Source organism: Leucopleurus acutus, assembly GCF_964270905.1.
Source record: "Leucopleurus acutus genome assembly, chromosome: X".
Classification (NCBI taxonomy): domain Eukaryota; kingdom Metazoa; phylum Chordata; class Mammalia; order Artiodactyla; family Delphinidae; genus Leucopleurus; species Leucopleurus acutus.
In genome coordinates this window covers 107,333,710-107,357,326 of record NC_139148.1, presented here as the reverse complement: position 1 = coordinate 107,357,326, position 23,617 = coordinate 107,333,710, and the positions used below count along the sequence as shown (strand labels likewise).

General features: G+C 39.0%; 1 protein-coding gene across 1 annotated transcript in view; it reads left to right on the top strand.

Annotated features, from left to right (window-relative positions):
- The window catches only part of TENM1 (teneurin transmembrane protein 1), a gene marked incomplete at its 3' end in the record, with an annotated part of 801,014 nt that overhangs the window by 432,992 nt on the left and 344,405 nt on the right, over positions 1-23,617 (top strand). Inside the window, exon 6 of the mRNA XM_082865351.1 lies at positions 11,477-11,717. Coding sequence (XP_082721477.1) covers positions 11,477-11,717 — 241 coding nt within the window. The remainder of the gene's footprint in view (positions 1-11,476; positions 11,718-23,617) is intronic.

Here is a 23,617-nt window from a genome sequence, read left to right as displayed (position 1 = left end):
AAAAGTATATTTCTTTTTTAAAAATTTATTTTATTTATTTATTTTTGGCTGCGTTGGGTCTTTGTTGCTGCACACGGGATTTCTCTAGTTGCAGCGAGTGGGAGCTACTCTTCGTTGCAGTGTGTGGGCTTCTCATTGTGGTGGCTTCTCTTGTTGTGGAGCACAGGCTCTAGGCGTGCGGGCTTCAGTAGCTGTGGCTCACGGGCTCCGTAGTTGGGGCTCGTGGGCTCAGTAGTTGTGGCTTGCAGGCTCAGTAGTTGTGGCTCACGGGCTCTAGAGCACAGACTTAGTAGTTGTGGCACACGGGCTTAGTTGCTCCAGGGCATGTGAGGTCTTCCTGAACTAGGGCTTGAACCCGTGTCCCCTGCCTTGGCAGGCAGATTCTTAACCACTGTGCCACCAAGGAAGTCACCCCCCAAAAGTATATTTCAATAGTGGTTCACACTTGACCTTTTATTTCTATACCTTGACCTGCAACTGACTTTTTTTTTTTTTTTTTGCGGTACGTGGGCCTCTCACTGTTGTGGCCTCTCCCGTTGCAGAGCACAGGCTCTGGACGCGCAGGCTCAGCGGCCATGGCCCACCAGCCCAGCTGCTCCGCGGCATGTGGGATCCTCCCGCACCGGGGCACGAACCCGTGTCCCCTGCATCGGCAGGCGGACTCTCAACCACTGCGCCACCAGGGAAGCCTGCAACTGACTTTTTGTAATTACTACTAGAAGGCCCTGTGGTATACTGTGGCCCAATTTGCCCATGTAAATCCCCTAAGTGGGAATAAATGGGAAACACCTAGAACTTGTATTGTGCAGAGAGATAAGGGGACATTTCCCTAGTGTGGCCATAGCAAGAACTTGAAGATCAGGGAGCTGGTTGGACATTTACCCTGCATGATATGACTGAGTCACAGAATTATGCTTTACATAAGCTGTTTCCAAATGCTAATGAATCTGGGAGTACAAAAGACAGCAATCCTGTAATACTATGTTCTTTTCCCCGTTAGACATTTCACTCTGTGTAGGCTACCAACCACCAAATCAAGGCTTGTTTTCATGAAGTACAAGGGAGGCAAATGGAGCCGTGTACACATGCCTGTGTTCAAATTTTATTCAGTATCTTTTGCAGTTGACAAAGCAAACTTGAGTCAAGTCCAGGTTGTCATCACACCCCACCATGAACCCAGATCACACTGCAGTTTGGCCTGGTGCAGATCCCCCTTATTAATACACAGGAAGGAGCTTCTGTGCACTCATTCACTGATTTCAGGCACTACAAGAGGTCTCTTTGAGAACTGCTTCACATAAGCAATATGTGTTTAAATCCTCTGTCCCTCTCAGCATCTCATCTATCATACATAAAATGTTTCCCCTGAGTACCGTTTGAAAAAGGTTATTTAAATGACCTTAACTAAGAATTAAGTTGCTTAAGATACTTTCTTAAAGGAAACACTGATCAATCACTACCTATGAAATATTTTCTTAATTTCTAGGATTACCATTTATATTTATTTGTTACTGCAGTCTCACATATTCATAGTTTCCTCAACATATGTTCTCATTTTTCCTTCTGTTTGTGCAGGCTGACACTCTTCCTCTTGAGACAAGTTAATTTTTTAGTTTTCCTAAGGCATCTATACATTAAATCTCAGTGGGTGAGAGTTGGGAGGAACTTGTCTGAATTCACCAGTTGTTCATTCAAGTCTAACGTTATATTAATAGATTGCACTAATTTGCTTATTTTTGTTGGAACTTTCACTTGATCCTCTAGCAGACACATCTTTACCAATATATCAGTATATTTCCTAATTGAGCCGCTTTCTCATGACTTTATTAGCCATCTTCCAGTTAATGAAGTCTCAAGTGCAATCTATACATAATTTGAGGATACATGTGAAAAGACATCATTACAAAAGAATTTTTCAGATAACTTTTTTGTATTCTGGGCAATGTTCATCCAGAATGTTGCATTTTGTTTGGGGAACCATAAAGACCTAGTTAAATTGGAGGGAGTCCAGGGAGATAAGCAGTAATGTAATTGAGGGAATGAATCAGAATTTGAAGGAAAAGTAAAATGAGTTAAATATGCGTAGCTTAGCATAAACAAAGTTTATAAGGCAGGCTTACTAATAGGTCTTAATGTCGGCACCTCTCCAAAAATTAACTCTATTTAACGTCTCACTAAAATAACATGTTGAAAAACAAGAAAACGAAAATTTGTAATAATGAGTGAATTAATCAATGAACATTTCAGAACACTTCAGGCAGAAAACTTCAGATAAAGGCTGTGCCCACACAATGCCAAAACAGCTGGTAGGAATGTGAAAAATTCAGTCGAATAAGGTATTTGTCATCATCAAATACTCTCCCACCATAGTGGCTATAATTGGTTTTTTAAAAATAAATTTTAATTGAATTCAAACTTTAAAATTTTGAATTCATTCAAATTAATTAAATTTGCAAACAAAATTATAAAGCTGTATTGAATAAAATTATGAGCTAAGTGTGTGGGAGCTATAAAGATGATTCAGACCTGGGTCTTGATATATGACAAGTAGATGCAACGCTTGAATGCATGACAGAAATAAAACATACTCTCTCCTTCCTGCGGAACTATCGCTTCTCAGCCATACCTTTTGGGAGATTCCCTCAGTAATCCAAAAGATATCCTGCAGAATGGTTGATGGAAGCCAGTAGTGTTTTATATCACAATTCTTTTTTTTGGCTCCAATATATTTGAATAACATGTACATGTATAAAACACTCCTGTGAAAATGCCAAGATTTTTTTCCCAATTCACCCCTCCCCATTTTCTTTTTTGGGGGTGAGAATAACCAAACTTTCATCATCCCTATTATATGCATAGACTCATTTTACAAGCATGTGATATGGAGCTGGTTTATAGGATCAGAGTTGTACCCAATTACTAGCACTAACTCTAGCCCCACCCCTTTTTCTCCCATCCAGAAAAGCATATCCAAATGTAACTCAGAGTGTATTAGAGGTATCACCTTGAATTCACTTTCATCTACCATTTTTAAAATAAATTGTCTGTGAACTTTAGTCCTCTATTGTAGTAACAGGCGATTGCAAAACATTGGTTTATTTAGATCCTGTAGCAGAGAACTGCTGAGTTAGTGCAATAGACCAAAACATGGGTGAAATTTGAGAATCATCTGGGTCTTGTAAATACTGCCGTAACAGTGCTGTCTCTTCCCATTGTCCCTGGTGGAGACTACGTATGTTTTCAGTCTCCAAGTATAGATGTTGGAACCCCTCTCCACCACTCCACTGGGCATCTGTGGGTCCCTGTTGTTCATGGGGGAGGACCTCAGGGTATGGGGGAACTTTCTCATCAAATAGCCAGACAATGATTGTTAGATGGTGTTTAATGTAACATTATTAATGGTTAATAATAAGAACTTTTTCTTCAGTCTTTTTTTGAAAAGAAAAGCTTGGGGTGGAGGGGCTAAAACTTTCCCCAGCCTTTCCTAGTTCTCCATGCTTTCTTCTTATCCTCTAGGAATTATTTGTCTTTTGCTTTTTGTTTTTTATTACTCAATATAGTTTGCCCTCATTATTTAACATATGGTAGTTTGAAAAATATTTTTATTAGAGCTTTAGACACAGGTCACAATGTTTTCTTAATTTGTGCTTCAAACATTCAGAATTCCATTTTCATAAATAACATTAGAATGATTTTCATCCATTGCATTTTGAACAAATATAGGGTGACCATTTTTAATAGTCTAATGAAAAATGAAGCTCTGAAAATGAAAACTTTGTAAAATTCCATAATATCTGTTATTAGCTAATTTATTAAATGATTCACTGTCAATTAATACATAACCCTCCATTACCTACTTGCAAATAAATAATGAACTTGGGGACTGAAAATAATTGAAATACCTACATACGACTTTAGTTTGAGTATAAACTAAATATGAACTTTTAAGGATCATTACTTTTTTATATTTTCTTTTTGATATACTTCACTGACTAATAATGGAAGCCACAGCATCATTGTCAGCATAAGATAAAACAGGGCAATTATCTATTTCATGTTTCATACATAATGAATAACAGAGTTTCCTTCAAGACCATAGTGGAAAAGGCTTTGGCCAACCACTAATTTTAATTGTTAATATCATATATTAATATTTAGAATTTGACATTTAAAATTCCAAATTGTGCCATGAAGTAGAGCTCTTTACCATTCTGCTTAGAAAAATAAATAGGTAATAAATGTATTGGATTCATTTTTCTTTTCTTTTTTTTTAACACTGCCAAATTACTCTAAAAACGTAAGCAAAGATGTATTCTTCTTGTATTTTCACAACCAAGAAAATCAGATAGTTTAAACATTTACATTAGTAATTTAAGCAAAATAGCATTTAGCCACAGTCCTCTCTTTTTTTTTTTGGTTGTAAAGTCCTAGTTTGTTTGTCTTAATCTATGTCAGAGAGTTGACTGAGTTAACAGACCAGGCATTTATTGGCAGGAATATTGACTATTATGCCTGAGATTGGCTAATTGCACTATGTAGAGCCAATACAGCGTGCAGCACAGTTGGGTTCCCCCAAAAACAGAGACAAGGAGAAATGGATTGCGGGAGGGCTGCCTTGTGGATATTTAACTCTTTGTTATGCTTGTACAACACACTGGAAAACAGGAAAAGAGATTAATGAGACCTAGAAGATAGAAAGTTTAGGTTTTCTGGAGGTAGACTAGCACATCCTTTGAAGATAAGCATCAGCTTATGGAGAGACTGAAGTGCAAATATGTGTTTCAGCACAAACATGTCAAAGGATAGTAGGTGCTTCACTGTTGACCTTTATTTCTAGTGGTTGTAACGAAGATCAACTTAACTGACAAAAATTAATAGAGCATACTCTCTTACTTGCTGGCTTAGTGAGAGGACCATTCACAGTCCTCAAAGGGATGGACTTTACAATCTCAAAGATAGTACAAAACACTGCAGGGCTCGGGAGCAGGCAGAGGGCAGTAATCCAGAACCCGATTGAAACCATGTAAACTGGATGACATTATAATTTATTATTGTTGGCTTTCCCCCCAGGGCTTCTGTGACTCTCCTGCAGTCATCTGCTTTCATTGCAAATTCTCTCTGTTTCTCTTTCCTTCTGCCTCTTTCTGTTGTTTTCTGTGTCTCACTCATTCACATGCTAATACATACACACAAATACCTATTAAGCATTAGCTATGTAATAGACTTTACTTCTGTTCTCAATCTAATGGTTTATTTAACTAATGAATCTGCTTTTATTAAAGGTTGTTAGCATATTAATATTAAGGCAGTATTATTTGAGCCAGAAGAGTAATAAGGTATACCTGTTCAATTTTCTTTGGAAAATCAATTTTCTTACCTTCATATTCTTTGAGCCTCTAATAATAATTATAAGGTTAAGAACAGAAATGTCCACAGCCAGATACACTTAAGACTAATTTGATGATCCCTGAACACTATCAAGTTAATGGATATTAGCCATAACATGCAAATGTATAAACTATGTCCTCACCGGTTGTGAAAGCTCCTTGTGACAAGTACTATAAAGTAGTAATATATTGATACATTTAGAATTAGTAGGAATAGTTAATATTACTAATAAACCTCTCTTCTTTCTTTTAAACCTGTTTTTTTTATATCCCCTCTCCTTCCTGGGAGGGAGAACAGCTCAGAAAACCAACCCAAGGAACCAAAGGCTTACAATTGGCCTCAAGAGACTTGATATAAGTAGTTATGGCCATAACCCTTGGTGCCCTGATGTTCTTTGCTCAGGTAGATTACTAAGGTCTTCGGAAGTATTAATTAATTTTGCCTTATAAGAGTTCAGAGAGGTGGTTAAATACAGCCCCATAATCCTTTATCCAAAATCTTTGGGGTCCACTTGTTTCAGAATTTAGAATTTTTCAGACTTTATAAAAGCAATGGTATAAATATATACTGTCTGTTTTGCAACCCCTGGATTGGGATGTGGGCCAGCACCTCTTAATAAAATGCATCAGTATTTTTGTAGCTAAAGGTAGGAGAATTCACTAAATGAAATACATAAAGACTGTAAATATCCTCATATCAGTTCTGGTTAGGTTTTCCCACCAATGAGTTAGAAAAAAACCCCTCCATTTTCAGACATTTTTTCAATTCCAGAATTGCAGTCAAAGCATTGTGGAGCTATCCCTGCTTTGGCCAATGAGGTAATGAAACAAAGACTAAAGTGAGAAAGTACAGACATGTTCTCTGACCTTCTGTGACCTTTTCCTAGAACTATAGGACTATATGCGCCCCCTTTTGCAACGTATACTGTATAGTGACTTTAGGAAAAAACACATTTTGGGGGATATTGTCATAGTGTCACTATAGAAAAGAATGATCAATTAATTAATTAAGTACATGGAGTTAAAAAAACTAGGCCTGTGTCCACTTTGGTCAAATTGTTCAAGAAAAATTATCTATTTGACTTTACCATATTAATGACAATATTTTTTTTTAACACCTACTGAAAGTTATTTTGCCTGTACAGTCAGTTCTGCTACAGTGCATGTTTTGAAAACATTAATTTGTTCCCATGCTATTGGTATATTTGAGAACAATTTGAACATAAGAGAAATTGCATGTTTGCATATGTGCGATCCATCTGTTAAAAATACTGGGTGAGTGCAGGAAACTGCATACAGCAGATAGAGCCATGGAGGAATACACAAAATGCACACATGCTTACATCTGAAACATCCACCAGCTATCTTCGTTCACCACATGTATTAGAAGCCTTGCCCATCCACATCTGGTGTTAGAACTTTCTGTCTGATTCAGATAACCCTCCTTCCACCACTTCACAATAACTCACAGGTTGCAACCCTTCTGACACCCACCTTCACAAGCACATTCAGATATTGTGCCCAAACCCCATTTTTCCCATAAGCCCCTTACCCATGCATGATTTTGTGATAGGCAATGAATTTTCAAAATGCAAACATCACCTTATAGCTGAATTGACCGTATGTGTTAATGAAATGAAAGGGGTAAAACACCCTGGCGGATACCTTGAGAAGTTCCCACACAGTGTTTCTGGGCAGATATATTCTAATTTCTGGTGAAAAGTTTCTCTAACACATGATCCAGATGAAGGTTTATTTGCAGAAAAAGAGAAAAAAAAAGTCTATGCATGACAGCTTTCTTCTCCCACTTACCTTTTGACAACAAGGATAATGTTTTTTCTGAAGGCTTATACTTCAGTTAACAGCTCTGCCACACCTAAAATGCCTTGGATATAGAGTTTGGAGGACTCCTACCCCCCCACCCCCCGAGAGATTTTCTTTCCAAGTTATTTTAGGACCTTAAACCTGAAACTGGCTCCCACCCAAGTATATTATGTGAATTAGACCTTTCCATCTGAAAACTTAATTTACTTTCAGAAAGCTTTATAAGTATGTCTGGATACCCATATTTGCATAATCACTACTCCCCCCTTCTCCCTTGCGTCTCTCTCTTGGGCACAGAAATGTATGGTTGCCAGATACGTTTGGAAGTGAGTGCATGTGACTCTTAACCCCTTGGAACTGGTGTTCTAGAGCTCCTGACACTGAACCCTAATGTATTTTTTATTAGTATTTAATGTTGAGAAGTCCCATTTCATGGAGCCCAAGGATTAAATTACTTCATTTGGGAGGGAACCAGTGCATTCCCCATCTTTTTCTTGAGGTGAAAAAAAGAATGAAGCCGAGATGATTTGCATTTCATAAAGGCTTAAGGTCCGGATATATTCCACTCAGTCCAATATTCTGAATTTTAAAGACAGTATTAACAAGCAGGGAAACCTCTGCATATTTAAAATGTGGAAACAAAAATAGACAATAAAATAGATATAAATAAAAATATACATATATATAATCAAAATATATGTTTTCAATACATATAATCGATATATATAATCATAATGACTATACAAAGCAGTACTACCTGTGGAAGAAATGATATAATATGTTATAATAGAATAGAATGATTGTACTTTTCAATGAAGTAGAATTTTTATCATTTTTCATAGTTAGAAAGGAGTTGCAAAGATTTTGAGGAAATCCAATAAGCAGTAAATCCAAATGATAATGAGTGATCCTTTCTTTTGAACAATTGTACGGAACAGGAACTTTCTTTCGAACAACTGTACTGACAGAAACACCTACTCATTAGGCTAGTAGATGTCACACATGTTGCTTGGAAGGTGTTCTGAACACAAGACCTAAAACTGATTCCTTTTCTTTCTAACTCTGGGCTCCCACCTTTTGCTTCCCTTCCTTGCATCATTAAGTTCATGTATTTAGGTGACAAATCTGTAGAGTGTGTCACTGCTGCTCTCTTTGCATCTTAGAGGGCATGATTTTAAGCACCCTCTTCAGGGTATCATTGTCCTTCCCCATGGCTCTGGGAGAGATGTCCCTGAGACCTCCAAGGGGGAAACCTAGTGCTCTATGAGCTGTCTAGAAATCCAGTGGCTATATCAGAATGAAAGAGCCAAGGGAACCTTAAGGGTGGTTCTCTAGGTCCCACAGACCAGTGAAACACTTTGCTATCAATAAAAACTTTTAGGGAGGGGCTTCCCTGGTGGCGCAGCGGTTGAGAGTCCGCCTGCCGATGCAGGGGACACGGGTTCGTGCCCCGGTCCGGGAAGATCCCACATGCCGTGGAGCGGCTGGGCCCGTGAGCCATGGCCGCTGAGCCTGTGCGTCCGGAGCCTGTGCTCCGCAACGGGAGTAGGCCACAACAGTGAGAGGCCTGCGTACCGCAAGAAACAAAAACAAAAACAAAAACACTTTTAGGTATCTTACTCTGTACCCAGCACTGTGCTCAATCTTACGTGGCATTCAAGAAAGGTAGAAGGTGATTTGCTCTAAGAAACATGTTGTCCCTTTGGGGAGATAGGACAAAAACATGGAATAGCAAGGGAATGTTATAAAATTACAAACTCAGAGGCCAATTTTATGATAAAAATAGTAAGTGTTGAAGTCAGAGAAGAGAGTCATTTATTTTCTGGAGTAGTATAATGCAAAGAGTTCTGGGCTGGGAATCATCAGACGTAGGCAGGCAAATTCATACAAGGTGAATGACTTTGAACAAATCACTTCACTTCTCTGAGCCTTGGGTTCCTCAGCTGTAAAATGGAGAGGGAATGAGGGAGGGCTGAACTGGGTGATTCCTATGGTCAACTCCAGTCTCTTTTTTTTTTTTCTCGACCGTGCTGCGCTGCTTGCGGGATCTTAGTTCCCTGACCAGGGACTGAACCCAGACTCCTAGCAGTGAAAGGGCAGAATCCTAACCACTGGACCACCAAGGAATTCTCCAGTCTTAAAATTTTATGCTCCTGCTACCTTCAAAAGACAGTCACTGACATACTACGTCTGAGCACATTTTACATGAATTAAAGTTAATTATTAGGAAAAAGGATTATTATCTCCATTTAACATATGAGGGGGTAAAACTTCTAAATGGTAGAGGCAGAACTCAAACCCAGGCTTTTCGTACCTGCAAGTTCTGTGCCCTTTCCACTATGCTGTGCTGCACACCATTACACCAGTATGCATTCCTTTGTAACGGTCTAAGAGGGGAGCAGACATAGAAGCAAATAACTGCAGTGCAGGTGGTGTGTCATAAGTGAAGAACCCAGAAAATGTGGAGGAATCTGTATCTCTGTATCTTAAGGAAGTAAAGAGAACTTGTATTACAGGGATCTGCAAGACAGTGAACGGAGCATTGGCCAGAGTCAGGAGGTGTGGGTTCTGATCTTGGCCATGCCACTAACTTGCCAAGTGTCTGGACAAGCAATTCTCTGGGCATCAGTTTTCTCATCTACAAAATTAGAGTCTCCCCAGGTGTTTTGGGTTCCAGCATTCAATGCTTCTTTGAGCCCCAAGGATGGAAAGCATGCTTCTGGTTAAGGTTATGAGTATGAGCCCAGAGGTTTAAAAAAATTAACTAGATGTTAAGTACTTGTGATGATATTTTTAGTGGATATAGGATTTGGGCTGGGCCTGGAGTAATGGGGGTGATTTAGAAAATTCATGAAGCATTTTAGTTCCTTTTAAATATACAAGGGTAGCTGACTTTCTAAAGGAATTTTTTGTATAAAATGAATGATCACCACTCCTTATCTTTTGTACAGTTGCGTTCTTCATATAGCAAGCTTGTTTAAAGGGAGAGCCACCTGTACTAGAAAACACAACCAAGAATTTGTCATGCTCTTGGGGCACTAGTATCGTTTTAAAATACGAAAATGATGCCTGTGTCTTCAAAATTCAAGTTTGAGGTGGAAGGGTTGAGAAGAGTGATTTTTTTTTTTTTTTTCTATGATCAGCCACTGCAAAGTGAGTCTCAGCACAAACCAGCTGAGCCCTTTGCTGGGCATGGAAAGTCTGTGGCATTTTTCTGCTTTTCAACTCTGTCATTTGGGAGGTGGGGCAAAGCCATGCTGTCTACAAAGTTCATCTGGAATGTGCTGGTGTTACAAGAAATCACTTGACATCTGCTATGTTTCTCCCGTGAAAGAGAGGTGGTTATCAACTACAGTAGTGATTTCTTTTCAAAGAGGTTTAATTGGGGTATTTCTCATGGGCCAAATTCTAACTTACTGTGTGTACGTGTGCCTGCCAGGAAAACGGAGGAAAAATACCAAACAATAACAACAACAGAAGTCTGAGGACCGCTGTCCCAGGCTGCCCCCTCTGCAAACAGGCAGAAAGAACAGTCTATCTGCTGCCTAAGCTGCAGCTAATATGGTAGAGCTTCTAGAAGGGTGTGGCAAAGGTGGGTGGAGTGTGGACTGTGCTTTGCATGGCCATGGAAATATGTGTAACAACCTGAACAGACTCCTTCTAGCCTCCCTTTTATAAGTAGCACTCTGAGTTGGGGGGCTGGCGGAGAGATTAGTCTCACACAGTTCAGTTACACACTTGTGAGCTGTTTTTCCGAAGTATGGATTTGCTCCCATGTAGGCAGGCTAGCATCCTTTCCTGAGGAAAGCTAGAAGGTGGCCTTATACTTTTATTTGAAGTGTGGAATGATCTTCCTTGCAACAAATTTGTCCCTTTCACTGGTGTTTTCCGAAGTGAGACTTTTGCAACCGATGGAAATCGGCTCACTTCTGTTCTGTAATTCAGTGTCTTGTTGATGATTTATTTGTTCAGTAGCAGAAACGATGACAAATTGTGTGAGGCGGCCTCATTTACTTTTGAGCTGCTATAGCCCTGACGAATTTACATGTAAATGCGACTGTGAATGTTTTACATTTCATAAGCGTGTTGCACGTGTTTTTGTAAGTTAAGTGACATTTTTACAAGTAGACTGAACTTCAGACTCTCCCCCCACCCCACAGGTTATATTATTCTGAAATCCTGATAAGTCTGCCGTGCTGTTTTCTTGCCTGCCAAGTGAGAGAGTCTGTGTCTATTTTGTGTTTTTCTCCTTCTCTCCTCTTTAGACATGCAGAGCAGCTCACACAACCAGTTCACCTTCAGACCCCTCCCGCCGCCGCCGCCGCCTCCGCACGCCTGCACCTGCGCCAGGAAGCCGCCCCCTGCCGCTGACTCTCTCCAGAGGAGATCAATGACTACCCGCAGCCAGCCCAGCCCAGCCACTCCAGCTCCCCCAACCAGTACACAGGATTCAGTTCATCTGCATAACAGCTGGGTCTTGAATAGCAACATTCCGTTGGAGACCAGGTACTTGAGCTATTATCGATCCCACTGAACTTAAATATTGGCACAGGATGATTCCACTGAGTACAGAAACGCATAGACATCTGCAGAGACGCACAAAGACTCACACAGATACACACCCAGATGCCTGGGCAAAAAGGCAGACCCCTCCACAGGCACACAATCTAGATCCAGGCACAGCCACAGACCAAAACAGACGCCCGTGTAAAGAGGAAACCACAGATGCATCAACACCCCTATGGTGGACACCCACAAAAAACATAGGAAACCAAGCAATTACCCAAACTGTCATTGTATCCTCGAAGGAAAAGACTTTTGTCCCTTGTTTTCAGATGCTGCGATATTACAGGAAAATCCAGACACAATTGGAGGAACAGCGATAGTTTACATTTTATTTATTTTAAGATTCTTTGCCAAAGTAAGTTGCCTTCAAACATTTTTAAAAACGATTTGCTCCATCGGAAGTCCATGTGTAATTTCAAAAACTTGATTCTGCCTTTAGGATGAAGTTTGATCTTTTGAGCAAAAAGTTTGCCTCTGTTTTTCTGTTGCTTCATGTATTAGGTTTCCAGATTCCTCCTCAAGTCTTTGTCAGGTGATTAAAGTTCTACTCCTCCACAGTTCTATGTGCCTTGATCATAATAGACTTTAGCACTAGATGCGATTAATTGAGAAATTATTCATCATTTCTAGTTACTCTCTCAAGTCAAAAATTACAACTTTCTATTAAAGTAGAAAAACATTAACTAATAAAACATAGTATTCTGTTATCTTGTTAAACTGAAGGACTTCCCCTTCTATATGTCGTCTTTAGATCTACCACCAAAGCTTTTTCTAAACACATTTGTGTGTAAACACTGTGGGTATAATATATCACTTCATAAGCAATGTCTGGTGTCAACTCTGATCAACTTCTATCCCAATAATCTGAGAATTGGAATGGAAAGGGGAAGACTAATAAACTCACATTATAAGACTATTTTTCTTTAGCAGCATATTAACCTAAATGCCAACCATAGCATCAGAAATATGTCACCACCAACAAACTGATGGCACTATGCCCCAAATCCAGGAAACTCTATATCATCCCTCACTAACTAGATTAAATAGCTTCATAAACTGATATTTCTAATCTTTCCCAAGAGGTAAAATAGCGGTCAGCACCTACGGTGAAGATAACTGAATTATCAGTGTGCTAGTGATAAGGTTTGTGTATCGTTCCTTTTTTTTTTGATTTTTAAATTGAAAGGCAGGGAAGTGAATGAAGTGAGAGAAGCAGAGAGCAGTGTATATCTTCAAGGAGTTTTCACTAACAGTGCTGATTTACTCACTCTTCTTTTAATTCCTTTGCAGGGCCTAGTGATAGCTAAGAAAGCAGTGGGCCAATCTGGATAACTAGCAATCTTGATAAGCAAACACACTTCTTTCATCTAAGAAGCCAAATAACAGGAAATCTGGAAGGAGGGTGGGGAATGGGCTCAGGCAAATGGGAAGAGAAAACTATTCTTATTTGAAATGTACATCTAGGCATGTTTGTACAAACTGCACCCACGGACCTTCTGTATCTATGCAAGGAATGTATTAATTGGTCTCAGTTTCATAAGACGCAGAGAAGAACATAAGTTTTCATGTGAGACTGAGCAGAGAGAGAGTACCTTTTTAGTACATTTGAAAATATATTCAACGTCACAAAGTTGAATTTTAAAAAACCTAGAAACCCTATCAGCTTGATCAGCAAGGATTTTCCAAATTTATCCTTTACAGTGTTCATTTCACATGTAGTCAATAGAAGGTAACTCTGTGAGTACCCTGGCACTTAATTATGAACTGTGTGACATACCGCTCTGAGCCTCAGCTCCCTCATCTGTAAACATGAATATAAAATTGCCTGTCTCGGGACTTCCCTGGCAGTCCAGTGGTTAAGACTCCGCGCTCCCAATGCAGGGGGCACGGGTTCGATCCCTGGTTGGGAAACTAAGATCCGCCTGCTGCACAGCGTGGCCAAAAAATAAATAAATAAAACAATGGATATGTAAGCCAGCTATACTTCGATTTAAAAAAAAAATAAATAAATAAAAATGCCTGTCTCAACAGATTGTTAAGAAGATCAAGCTAGTGTAACAGAATGTGCCTCATACATCATAAAGCATTATAGAATTTAAAGGTAATCTTGCTCTGCCTACTAAGTGGTTACCTGCTTCTGCCTAAATATCTCCAAAATAAGGAATGGACTCATTCCTAAGGCATTCCATTTCATCTCAGACAACTACCGGAAGAGTCTTATTGAACCAAAATCTCCCACCTCTTAACTCTACCCATTCCTCCCAGGTCTGGTTCTAGGGTCTCACAAAATAAATAAAAACCCTCTCACACCTGACAGCCCTTCACTGTTGCTGATACTTCTCTACTAAATGTTTCCTCAGTTCCTTCACTTGCTCTTCACATTAACTGGTTTCAAATCCTCCATCCTCCATTGATTGAGGATCAATCCTCAATCCTCCATCTAAGGTCTCTTCCCTTAGAACATACTTCAGTCTGTCCAGACTGCTCTTGAAGTGTCACAGCCAAGGTTAAATGCAGGTATAGGTTATTGGGCTCTTTGGTTGAAAGGAGCAGAGGTCATTCAGATTGCCTCAAATAATTGAGAACATCTTTTTAAGACTGTTATCTCTCCCTGGGAACCCAGGAAATACTGGTCAACGCACAAGGAAGGATAAGGCCTATAGATCTCTGGCACCAATATGACTCAGCAATTCTCTGCAGTTTTGCCACTCTCTGTCTTTTTCTTTGCCCAGTAGCTTATTGTCAACTTAATATTTCTTTTGTCTACCACGTAGTTTCTACCTTCTCATAGCAATGTCAGGTTTTCATTGCACTACGTGACTCCAAGTATACTTCCCAGCACCTCTTACTTTATCCCTTCACCGCCTGCTCCATTGCTACCTGCCTAATTCTCCTGCTAGTTCTAGGTTTAAAAACCTAAGAGAGGGGCTTCCTTGGTGGCGCAGTAGTTGGGAGTCCGCCTGCCCGATGCAGGGGGCGCGGGTTCGTGCCCCGGTCCGGGAAGATCCCACATACCGCGGAGCGGCTGGGCCCGTGAGCCATGGCCGCTGAGCCTGCGCGTCCGGAGCCTGTGCTCCACAACGGGAGAGGCCGCGGCGGTGAGAGGCCCGCGTACCGAAAAAAACAAAACAAAACAAAACAAAAAACCTTAAGAGAGTGAATTTGATTAGCCCAGTTCATCCCTTCTGTACCAGGCAGTGTTTAAGTTTCTTGGCAAGCCCTGTCAGTTATTCTCTCAGTCAGCTGAGACTAAGGGGAGAGAAAGATCATGTGATTTAAAAAGCAACAGTATGGACACCTATGGCTGCCCCTGAGCAAGAGCTGGGAGCAGATCTGATGTACCTTAGATGGAAGTCTCAGCAGACAATCAACTTGACTGACTCATTCAGGAATTTGTGCTATGACCAACAATCAGATGTCTCCCCTGTTCTAACTAAAAGTTTCTCTTAATGCCGTCTACTCCAATATCAGCATTTTTGGTGAACACATAACACTACTGATACACACTGAAAACGTAAAGTAACTAAACTCTTAAAACTTTTAAACGAGTTCTGAGGCTAAGCCACATTTTAGTTATTCTATAATTATAGAGTTGGTGGGTATTTTAATTGTGTGTTTGGGATTGGGAAGATGTAGGTGTAAATAGGTTTAAAGGTTTGATTTGGCCTAATTTGATTTCATCTTGTTAACCTGTGGCTATGTAGCTGAATTCTAATTCTGCCATCCAAAGTATTGGGTTGGCCAGAAAGTTTGTTCGGGTTTTTCATACGATGTTGCAAACCCGAACAAACTTTTTGGCCATCCCAATAGTTGCATTCTATTGCTCTCATAACTGTATCATCTGTAAGTTTGTTAGGTATGTTTTCTTCATTTTTATGTAAGTCATTAATAAAAATGTTATATAGGATAATATTAAGGTCAGAGCTTGGTGGCATGCCACTGGAAACCTCTCAGCAGGTTGACATTTATCCATCAGGCAGCATTCTTTTACTAGCATACAACCCACATTTCTCCATCTTGTTCACAGGCATATCATGAGAGATCTTGTCAAATGCCTTGCTGATATCCAGATAGAGTGCCTACATTTTTACTGATCTGCCAATCCAATAATGATATCAAAAATAGAAATGAAATGAGATTTGTCTAACATGACTTGTTCTTAGAGAATTTATGCTGCCTTCTGACGGTTACTACTTTTTTCTTAAGCATTAACAAATCATCCTTTTAATAACCTGTTTTAGGATTTTGCACTCAATCAACATGGTGTCCCTTGCCTAATCTAAGGACCCTATGTGCTTTCTGTCCCTTTTCAAAACCAAAGCCAATACTAAGGTCTCCAGTCTTCTGACATACATCACCCATACCCCAGTCCCAAAACTTTAGCAACTATGACTGGGCCATCCAATCCACAAGACCTTTCACCACTCTGCAATGTAATTTTAATTCATTTAGAACAGTTGAGTGCCTTCTTAGGGACACCTTGCCTATCTTAGGCTTCAATTTATGGTTATGATATTGACTACCCTTTTAAGTCTAGAATCATTCTTTTTCACAAAAAAGATACAGTCATTCGATATTATTCCATGAGTTGCATGTCTATCCTATCCTTGCTCTTCTTGCTCTAAACGTATTTTTTAAAAACTGTTCTGTCGGGCTTCCCTGGTGGCACAGTGGAAGAGAGTCCGCCTGCTGATGCAGGGGACACGGGTTCATGCCCCAGTCCGGGAAGATCCCACGTGCCGCAGAGCGGCTGGGCCCGTGAGCCATGGCCGCTGAGCCTGCGCGTCCAGAGCCTGTGCTCCGCAACGGGAGAGGCCGCGGCAGTGAGAGGCCCGCGTACTGCAAAAAAAAAAAAAACAAACAAACAAAAAAAAAACTGTTCTGTCATCTTTAGCAGGTATTTTTCAACCTTTAGGGTCATTTTGGATATGAATCTTCTTGGCATTTTTTTCACCACGCCCTCTTCTATTTATTTATCCTTGATTTTCATCCCTTTATTTCAGTACATGTTCTTTAGAAATCAAAACTGGATGGAGAGCACCCAGTACAGGCACACTGGTTTCAATAGTCAGCAAAGCTCCCCAGCTGACTCTTAATTCATCTCCCTTTTTTAGAGTGTCTCCGGGCGTGGAATCATACCTACTTCACTTTAGAGAACTGCTTTCCTAAAGTCTAGGATTTTGCTTCATAAAATACTTATGAACTCTAAGCTAAAATGGTTGCTTTCTCTGAAGGTTTCTATTGCCTTCGACTCACCAGTTTCTCTTTTTTAGTCAGTGAGAGAAACAAATATCCTTATCATTTTCTCTACCTTCTGGGAGGTGGAGTTGTCAACAGCGGAGGTTGAAAACTTGTCAGATGTTGGTCTTTAGTTAAAGGATACGTCTAGTGGATGTCTATGGAGCTGAAACCACTCATGTTTACTACACTTACTCTTAGAACACTTTTGGAGCAACTGTGTTGGAGCATCTATTTCCTCCATCTGGCCAAGTGGCTTATTGTAGACTCCCTGATCTCTTCACCAAAATGAATCCTGCTTAAAGGTTTTGCTGTGATATTCAATACTAGGGAGAACTTGGATCTGATATTAACATCACCACTTCAACTCACAACGACAAATCAGAATTGTGTGGAGGAGTCAGGCCAGAATAATGGGTAGCAACTATCTTCATTGATTTTTAGCATATTCTGACAGATGGCTGTAGCTTGTTATGAGGCTAACTGCCCTTGGTGGCTTTAGGCCAATGTGACAGTTAACGGGAGCCAATGGGTTATTTTTACAAAAGAAGAGCCAGGGCCATTGGCGGAGGAGATGTTGACAAGGAATGGAAAGAGAAATGAAATCTACATGACCAATGCTTGTTACCAGACTTAAACAGCTAGTGTCTATCTTGGGGAAATAAAAATCATTTGGAAGAAATATTCATTAGTGGTGATGGCAGTGATTTAAATATCTATGGGATAATACTCTTTAAATATTAACCCATAAATGTAAGGTCTCTAGTGGTAGTTATCTTTATTTTATAGTACTACTAAAATCTACCTAACATTTATAAGTAGGTTTTCTTTTTTCCGTTAGGGTGTTTGCTGTGGAAAAATAGATTCAGTGATCATTTTTTTCTAAGCTCAGAATATACATATTCAGTGCTTAGATCCAACAATATCACATGCTTGAATCCTTTAACAGCACTGGGGTTAGCAAAATCTATCTTCAGCCACAGATTTAAAGATTCTTTTTAAGACAAGAAAAGACTTCGTAGGACTAATCTATGACCTATAAATCCTGTTTACTACAGATGAACAGGAATCAACCAAGCTTTTCAGCCTACACCAAATGATGGATGTGGAATATGTTAAATTTACATGAAGGAGAACTCTGTAGCCTTTAAAATATATTTTACATATTGAGAATAAAAATATATCTATAGTAGTCTATTGCTCTTGGACAGTGAAGAGCAATATTTTAGAGATTATCATGATACAGTCTCTAGTCACTTTGGTAGTGATACTATTTTTTTAAATGCTTTTGAATTGACTATTTATAGTTTCAATTGAAAATTAAAACCATAGGCAAACATAATGTGTTTCATTTTATAAAGAAAAGGAATTTAACAGTAGGTGAGGTGAAATCTGGTTTTAATATGGAGAATATTTATTTAGCAATCTAAATGTGAATCTAAACAGATATTTTTAAGGAATTATAAAAAATGAGTTGATTGGTGAAATATATAAGTATAGCAAACAAAAAATACATTTTAGAGGAATCTCTGTACTAACCTTTTTGCCCTCCCTCATCATATATACTTCCCTATTCTGGGTTGTATGTTTAAACAAAAATATCCGGTTTTGATCCAGAGACAAACTAGTTCTTCATTGACTACAAAGTTATTTATCCAGTTAATCATAATAAATACTATCATTGCCATGTCGAGTTAATAGATACTTGTCTGTTGTATTTTACTAAAAGTATAAAATATATTTGAAGTAGCAAAAAATGATTTTCCTGTCAATTATTCTCCTTATTTTCTACAGAGGGGTGCGTGCGTGCGTGTGTGTGTGTGTGTGTGTGTGTGTGTGTGTGTGTGTCAAAGACATGCTACTAAACATCTCCCTTTGGGAAAATCCAGCTGGTTTTTTATTAATTCCACAACACAAAAATGTTTGTAGCTTTAAAAGCAAAAGACAAGATCAGGTTAAGTCCTGAGGTCTTTGAAATGTCTCTGCAAGAATTGTGAAAGTGTGGTACTGAGTATTCCATTTAAAGAACAGGAAAGCTCAAAAACAATTGCCCCCTTTGGCGAACGAATAAGCAAATAAACAGTAACATCTGCTTCACCATTCTGTTAATTTTTTTGGTGTGATATCTGAAGGTATAAGAATGTGTACAATGTGAATATTTTTAATGAAAAACGGTTCATTATAAACACTATGAGGAATTAATTCTAGCATGGATGAGTTTTAACAAACTTTGACCAATACTTACTGAGTGCCCACCATGTACCATCCACTGTTCTAGTTGCTGGGGCTACATCAGAGAACAAAATAGACAAAATCTCTGTCTTTATGGAGTTTACATTCTAGTGGGGGAGACAGTTTTTACCCTAAAATGTTGATTATATTGAGACTAATAATACTGTAGGAATTGTGGCCTGGCTAGATGTAATATGGGAGACAGGGGAGAGGGTACGAAGGTACCTCTTAGAAGTCTTCTTTTACCTGCCTTCACTTCCCCACAGCAACTTTCATAGAATTGCCCCTTATCTATGGTCTCATAGCACCCTGTTCATGTGTCTGTGAAGACCTTATTCCATTGTATATTTGCACTCGAAATATTTCAGTTACTTGTCTTTATTCCCCGTTGCAACGTGAGTGAAGGACTATGCCCTTTTTTTACTTTGACTCCTTAGTTCTTGGCTTATATAGTTCAACAAAATTTTTATAGGGTATATGGATAGACCGATAGAGTAAGTGAGCAAGGAACTACAGATGGAGTAGATTTCTGAAATCAGAAACAGTAGTTTGTAGAAGCAGTGAGTTTTATTTTGTAAACATGTATGTGGGACATCCAGTTTGAAGTGTCCAATATCTAATAAATAGCTGCAAATATGGATCTGTGTCCCAGGAAAGGAAGGAAAATGGAAAACGTTTTTCTACTACCACTTACCGAATGCTTTCTGTGTGCCACATATTGTGCCAAGCCATTATCACATTTATTCCAACTTATGGTTTTTAAAACTGAGGTTTATAGAAGTTGAAAAATGTACCACAAGGTCATCAGTTAGTATGTAATGAAGCCAGCTCATGATAGATGTGGATAATTAAGAATTTCATAGGTAGACATAATAACTGAATTTCTGTGAATGATGGAGGAAATACTGAAAAACCTATAGGAGAGTTTAGTGTAAGAAGAGGACAGTAAAGCAAATCGTGGAAACCCTTTTTAGGAGTCCATGAAGGAGAGAAAGCCAGTACAGGTGACTGAGGAGTAATCATAGAATAGAACAAAACCAGGGAGAAGAAAATTTCAAGGAGATAGTGATCATGATTTCCAAATGTCTCAGAGGAATTAAATAGGATGTGGATGAGAAAACATCATTGATTCTGTCCATTACAGGCTTCTTGATTTTTAAGCAGCTAATTTCAGTACAGTGGTAAAATTGAAGCAAGACTGCAATGGGTTTGAAGAATTGGTAAGAGGGGAGAAAATGGAAATAGAAGGTAGAGTACTGTTTTGAAATGGAACAGTAGATTGAGAAGAAGCTGAATCTGGGTAAAACGTCCTTATAAATTGGAAGGAGGAAAAAGAAAAGGGGAGAACTATATTTAATAAGGAGGTACCCAGTAGTCACCAGGATGGTGATGTGATTGACAGAAGGAAACCTACAGACCAAGTTAGAGATCAAGTTTCCTTAATGGTAAAGAATATGGAAACTTGCAGAGATGATCACATAATGCTGAGGAAAACTGCATGATCCCACAGTGGTACAGGCATCCTGGGTTGCCAAGTCTCAACAAGGGCATACGACTGATAATGACACTGCCTTTGGGGAATAATGCATCCCTTAGGTGCAAAAAGTTTGTCTTTGCTAATCTCATACTAGAGGGAGGTATTATACCCTGCTTATTTAAAGTTGACTTTCAAATATAAGTCACATTTCCAAGGGCAAGCAGCTATTATTGACCAACCCAAGATTATAATTCAGACTTCTGGTCTCCACCTGGCACATACAAAACTCTAGGCAGTCCCCTGTTGTTGATGAAGGTACTCAATAGTGACGTATGCCCAGGGCCTCACTGATAACATAAATGCTAACTTATGACTATTTCCGATTGAACTATCAAAATATCAAGTACGATATAAAAATAATATCAAGATATCATTGATTCTTTTCTTTTGTGGCATTATATTAGTCTCCTAAGTAAATTGATTTTCTTTTCAAATAAAATATTTGCAATCTGCTATTTCCCCCACCGTTCAACCTTTCAACTAAAATAATTGGTTGGTTTTGGTCTATGACAGTCAGATCTTTCAAATCTGTCACTTACCATACTGAATAGTATCATTAACTTAGTTTTATAACACCATGGCTGGTTGCTTTTTAGTAGATACGCTTGTAGCTAAATACTTTTCCTTATTTGTAATACTCAAAATACTCAGATTTTAGATAATGTATATATGTGCATGTGTGTGTGAACACACATGTAGGCATATGTGTATATATAAATATGTATGTATAATTATCTACTGTCCAAAGTCCTTTCACTCGTTATCTCATTTTAAACTCTTAACAACCCTGGGAGGTAGACATAATAGAAATCATGCCCAGTTTAAAGATAAAGAAACTGGGTCTTGGGAAATTTTACTCACTTCTCCCCGTGGCAGTTTTTTACAAGATTTGGAGCTACAGTGCAAGTCTCCATGCAACCAATCCAATATTCTTTGTACTATAACTATTTGCCTCTGGAATATAAAGAACCCCAAGTCATCCCTTTTTGTCTTTTGGTGAATATTTATAGTTCAGTTAAATTTCCCTGCCTGGAGACATAATCTAGGTTTTATTCTATTTATATTAAAATCTTGATGAGCCTAAATGCCCAGAAAACTGGGGGTTCTGGTTAATTGGATTTGGTGGTTAGCTTAAGGTGAAATAGAACTTTTGAAAAATTACCATTCTTGTTGAAAATCATTCTTAAATGTGAATCTACTTTCCATTTTAATCCAAATGATCATAATTTAAACTTTTATAATTGAAAATCTTACAGTAAGTGAGGGTTGTCATTTTGAACATGATTTTTTATTGTACAGCACTCTAGATGTAAAAGATATTGATAGGACAAAATGTCTAGCAGTCCCGGGATATCCTTTGTAAATTTTGGATGGCCTCTTGTGAGTAGTTGAAAAAGCACTGAATTTAGAGTTAGAAATCATGAGTCCAAGTCCAATTCTGCCACTAAATAGTTGTGTGACCTTGATAATGTCTCTTTCTTTTTTTAAAATTTATTTATTTAATTTATTTATTTTTGGCTGCGTTGGGTCTTCATTGCTGTGTGGGCTTTCTCTAGCTGTGGTGAGCGGGGGCTACTCTTCATTGTGGTGTGTGGGCTTCTCATTGCGGTAGCTTCTCTTGTTGTGGAGCACGGGCTCTAGGGCATGGGCTCAGTAATTGCAGCATGCAGGCTCCATAGTTGTGGCTCGCGGGCTCAGTAGTTGTGGCTCGCAGGCTCTAGAGCGCAGGCTCAGTAGTTGTGGTGCACGGGCTTAGTTGCTCCGCTGCATGTGGGACCTTCCTGGACCAGGGCACGAACGCGTGTCCCCTGCATTGGCTTGCGGATTCTTAACCACTGCGCCACGAGGGAGGCCCCAATAATGTGTCTTTCTTTCTCCCAACTTCATTTTACTCAACAGTCCAGTGAGAGAATAAAGCTAAATGATATTTGAAGTCATTTCTGGCTTTACTAACTGTTATTCTATGGCTTTTGCCTTCTTGTCATTTGCTCCTTGACTCTACTGAGCTTTCCAGTTAGTTGGATTCTAATTAATTGCAAGATTACTAATTCTAGGTGAGGTCCCCAAACAAGTCAGATAAATTTAAGTTGAGAAATCATGATTCCTTTCAGGATTTCCAGTAGCCAAGAGGAAATGAGGAAAACACTATATATCCCTGTGTGTCAGAGGGTAGCGATAATGACAGGCATGTATAATCAAGAAGGCAGTCTTAGGCCAATGCAAGACTAGTCTATGATTCCGTTTTGCCTGATACATAATCGGTATTCAGTAAAAGTTTGTTGAATAAATGAATTTAAGAACAAAACCCTTCATAGAGAAAGGATTCAACATGCAACACCTTATGCAGAAATTTATCTTGCCTTGGGTCATATTGTGAAGCAGCAGTAGTTTCAATATTTTCTTTCATATTGTCATTCTCTGTCTAATTGTGATATAAATATAACTTCATTTTTGTGTTTCTTATTCAAAGGTAAAAATACAGTCTGTTTGGGTTTAAGTTCCAATCAGCCACTTCTGTATCGCATTGTGTAAATTCATGATAATTTTTTTCTGTGTAGTGACAACAATGCAGAGAGAAAATAGGCTCAGGTTTAATAATATATTTGCCCAATGGAGATGTATGTTTAGAGGTCAAAGAAGTACATGAAATCACTATACTCTTGAAGTTGGTCTTACCTTGTTGATCTTTCTGTGTTGTCCCTGAATAATTAACATGAACCAATCTTTCTCCTTTGTGTTCTTCAATCCGCTCAGCAGGGAACCAGGGAGAGAATATTTCTGTGGAAGGAAGACCTGGTTTCCACAAATTCTTCTATGCTCAAGTGGGAATATA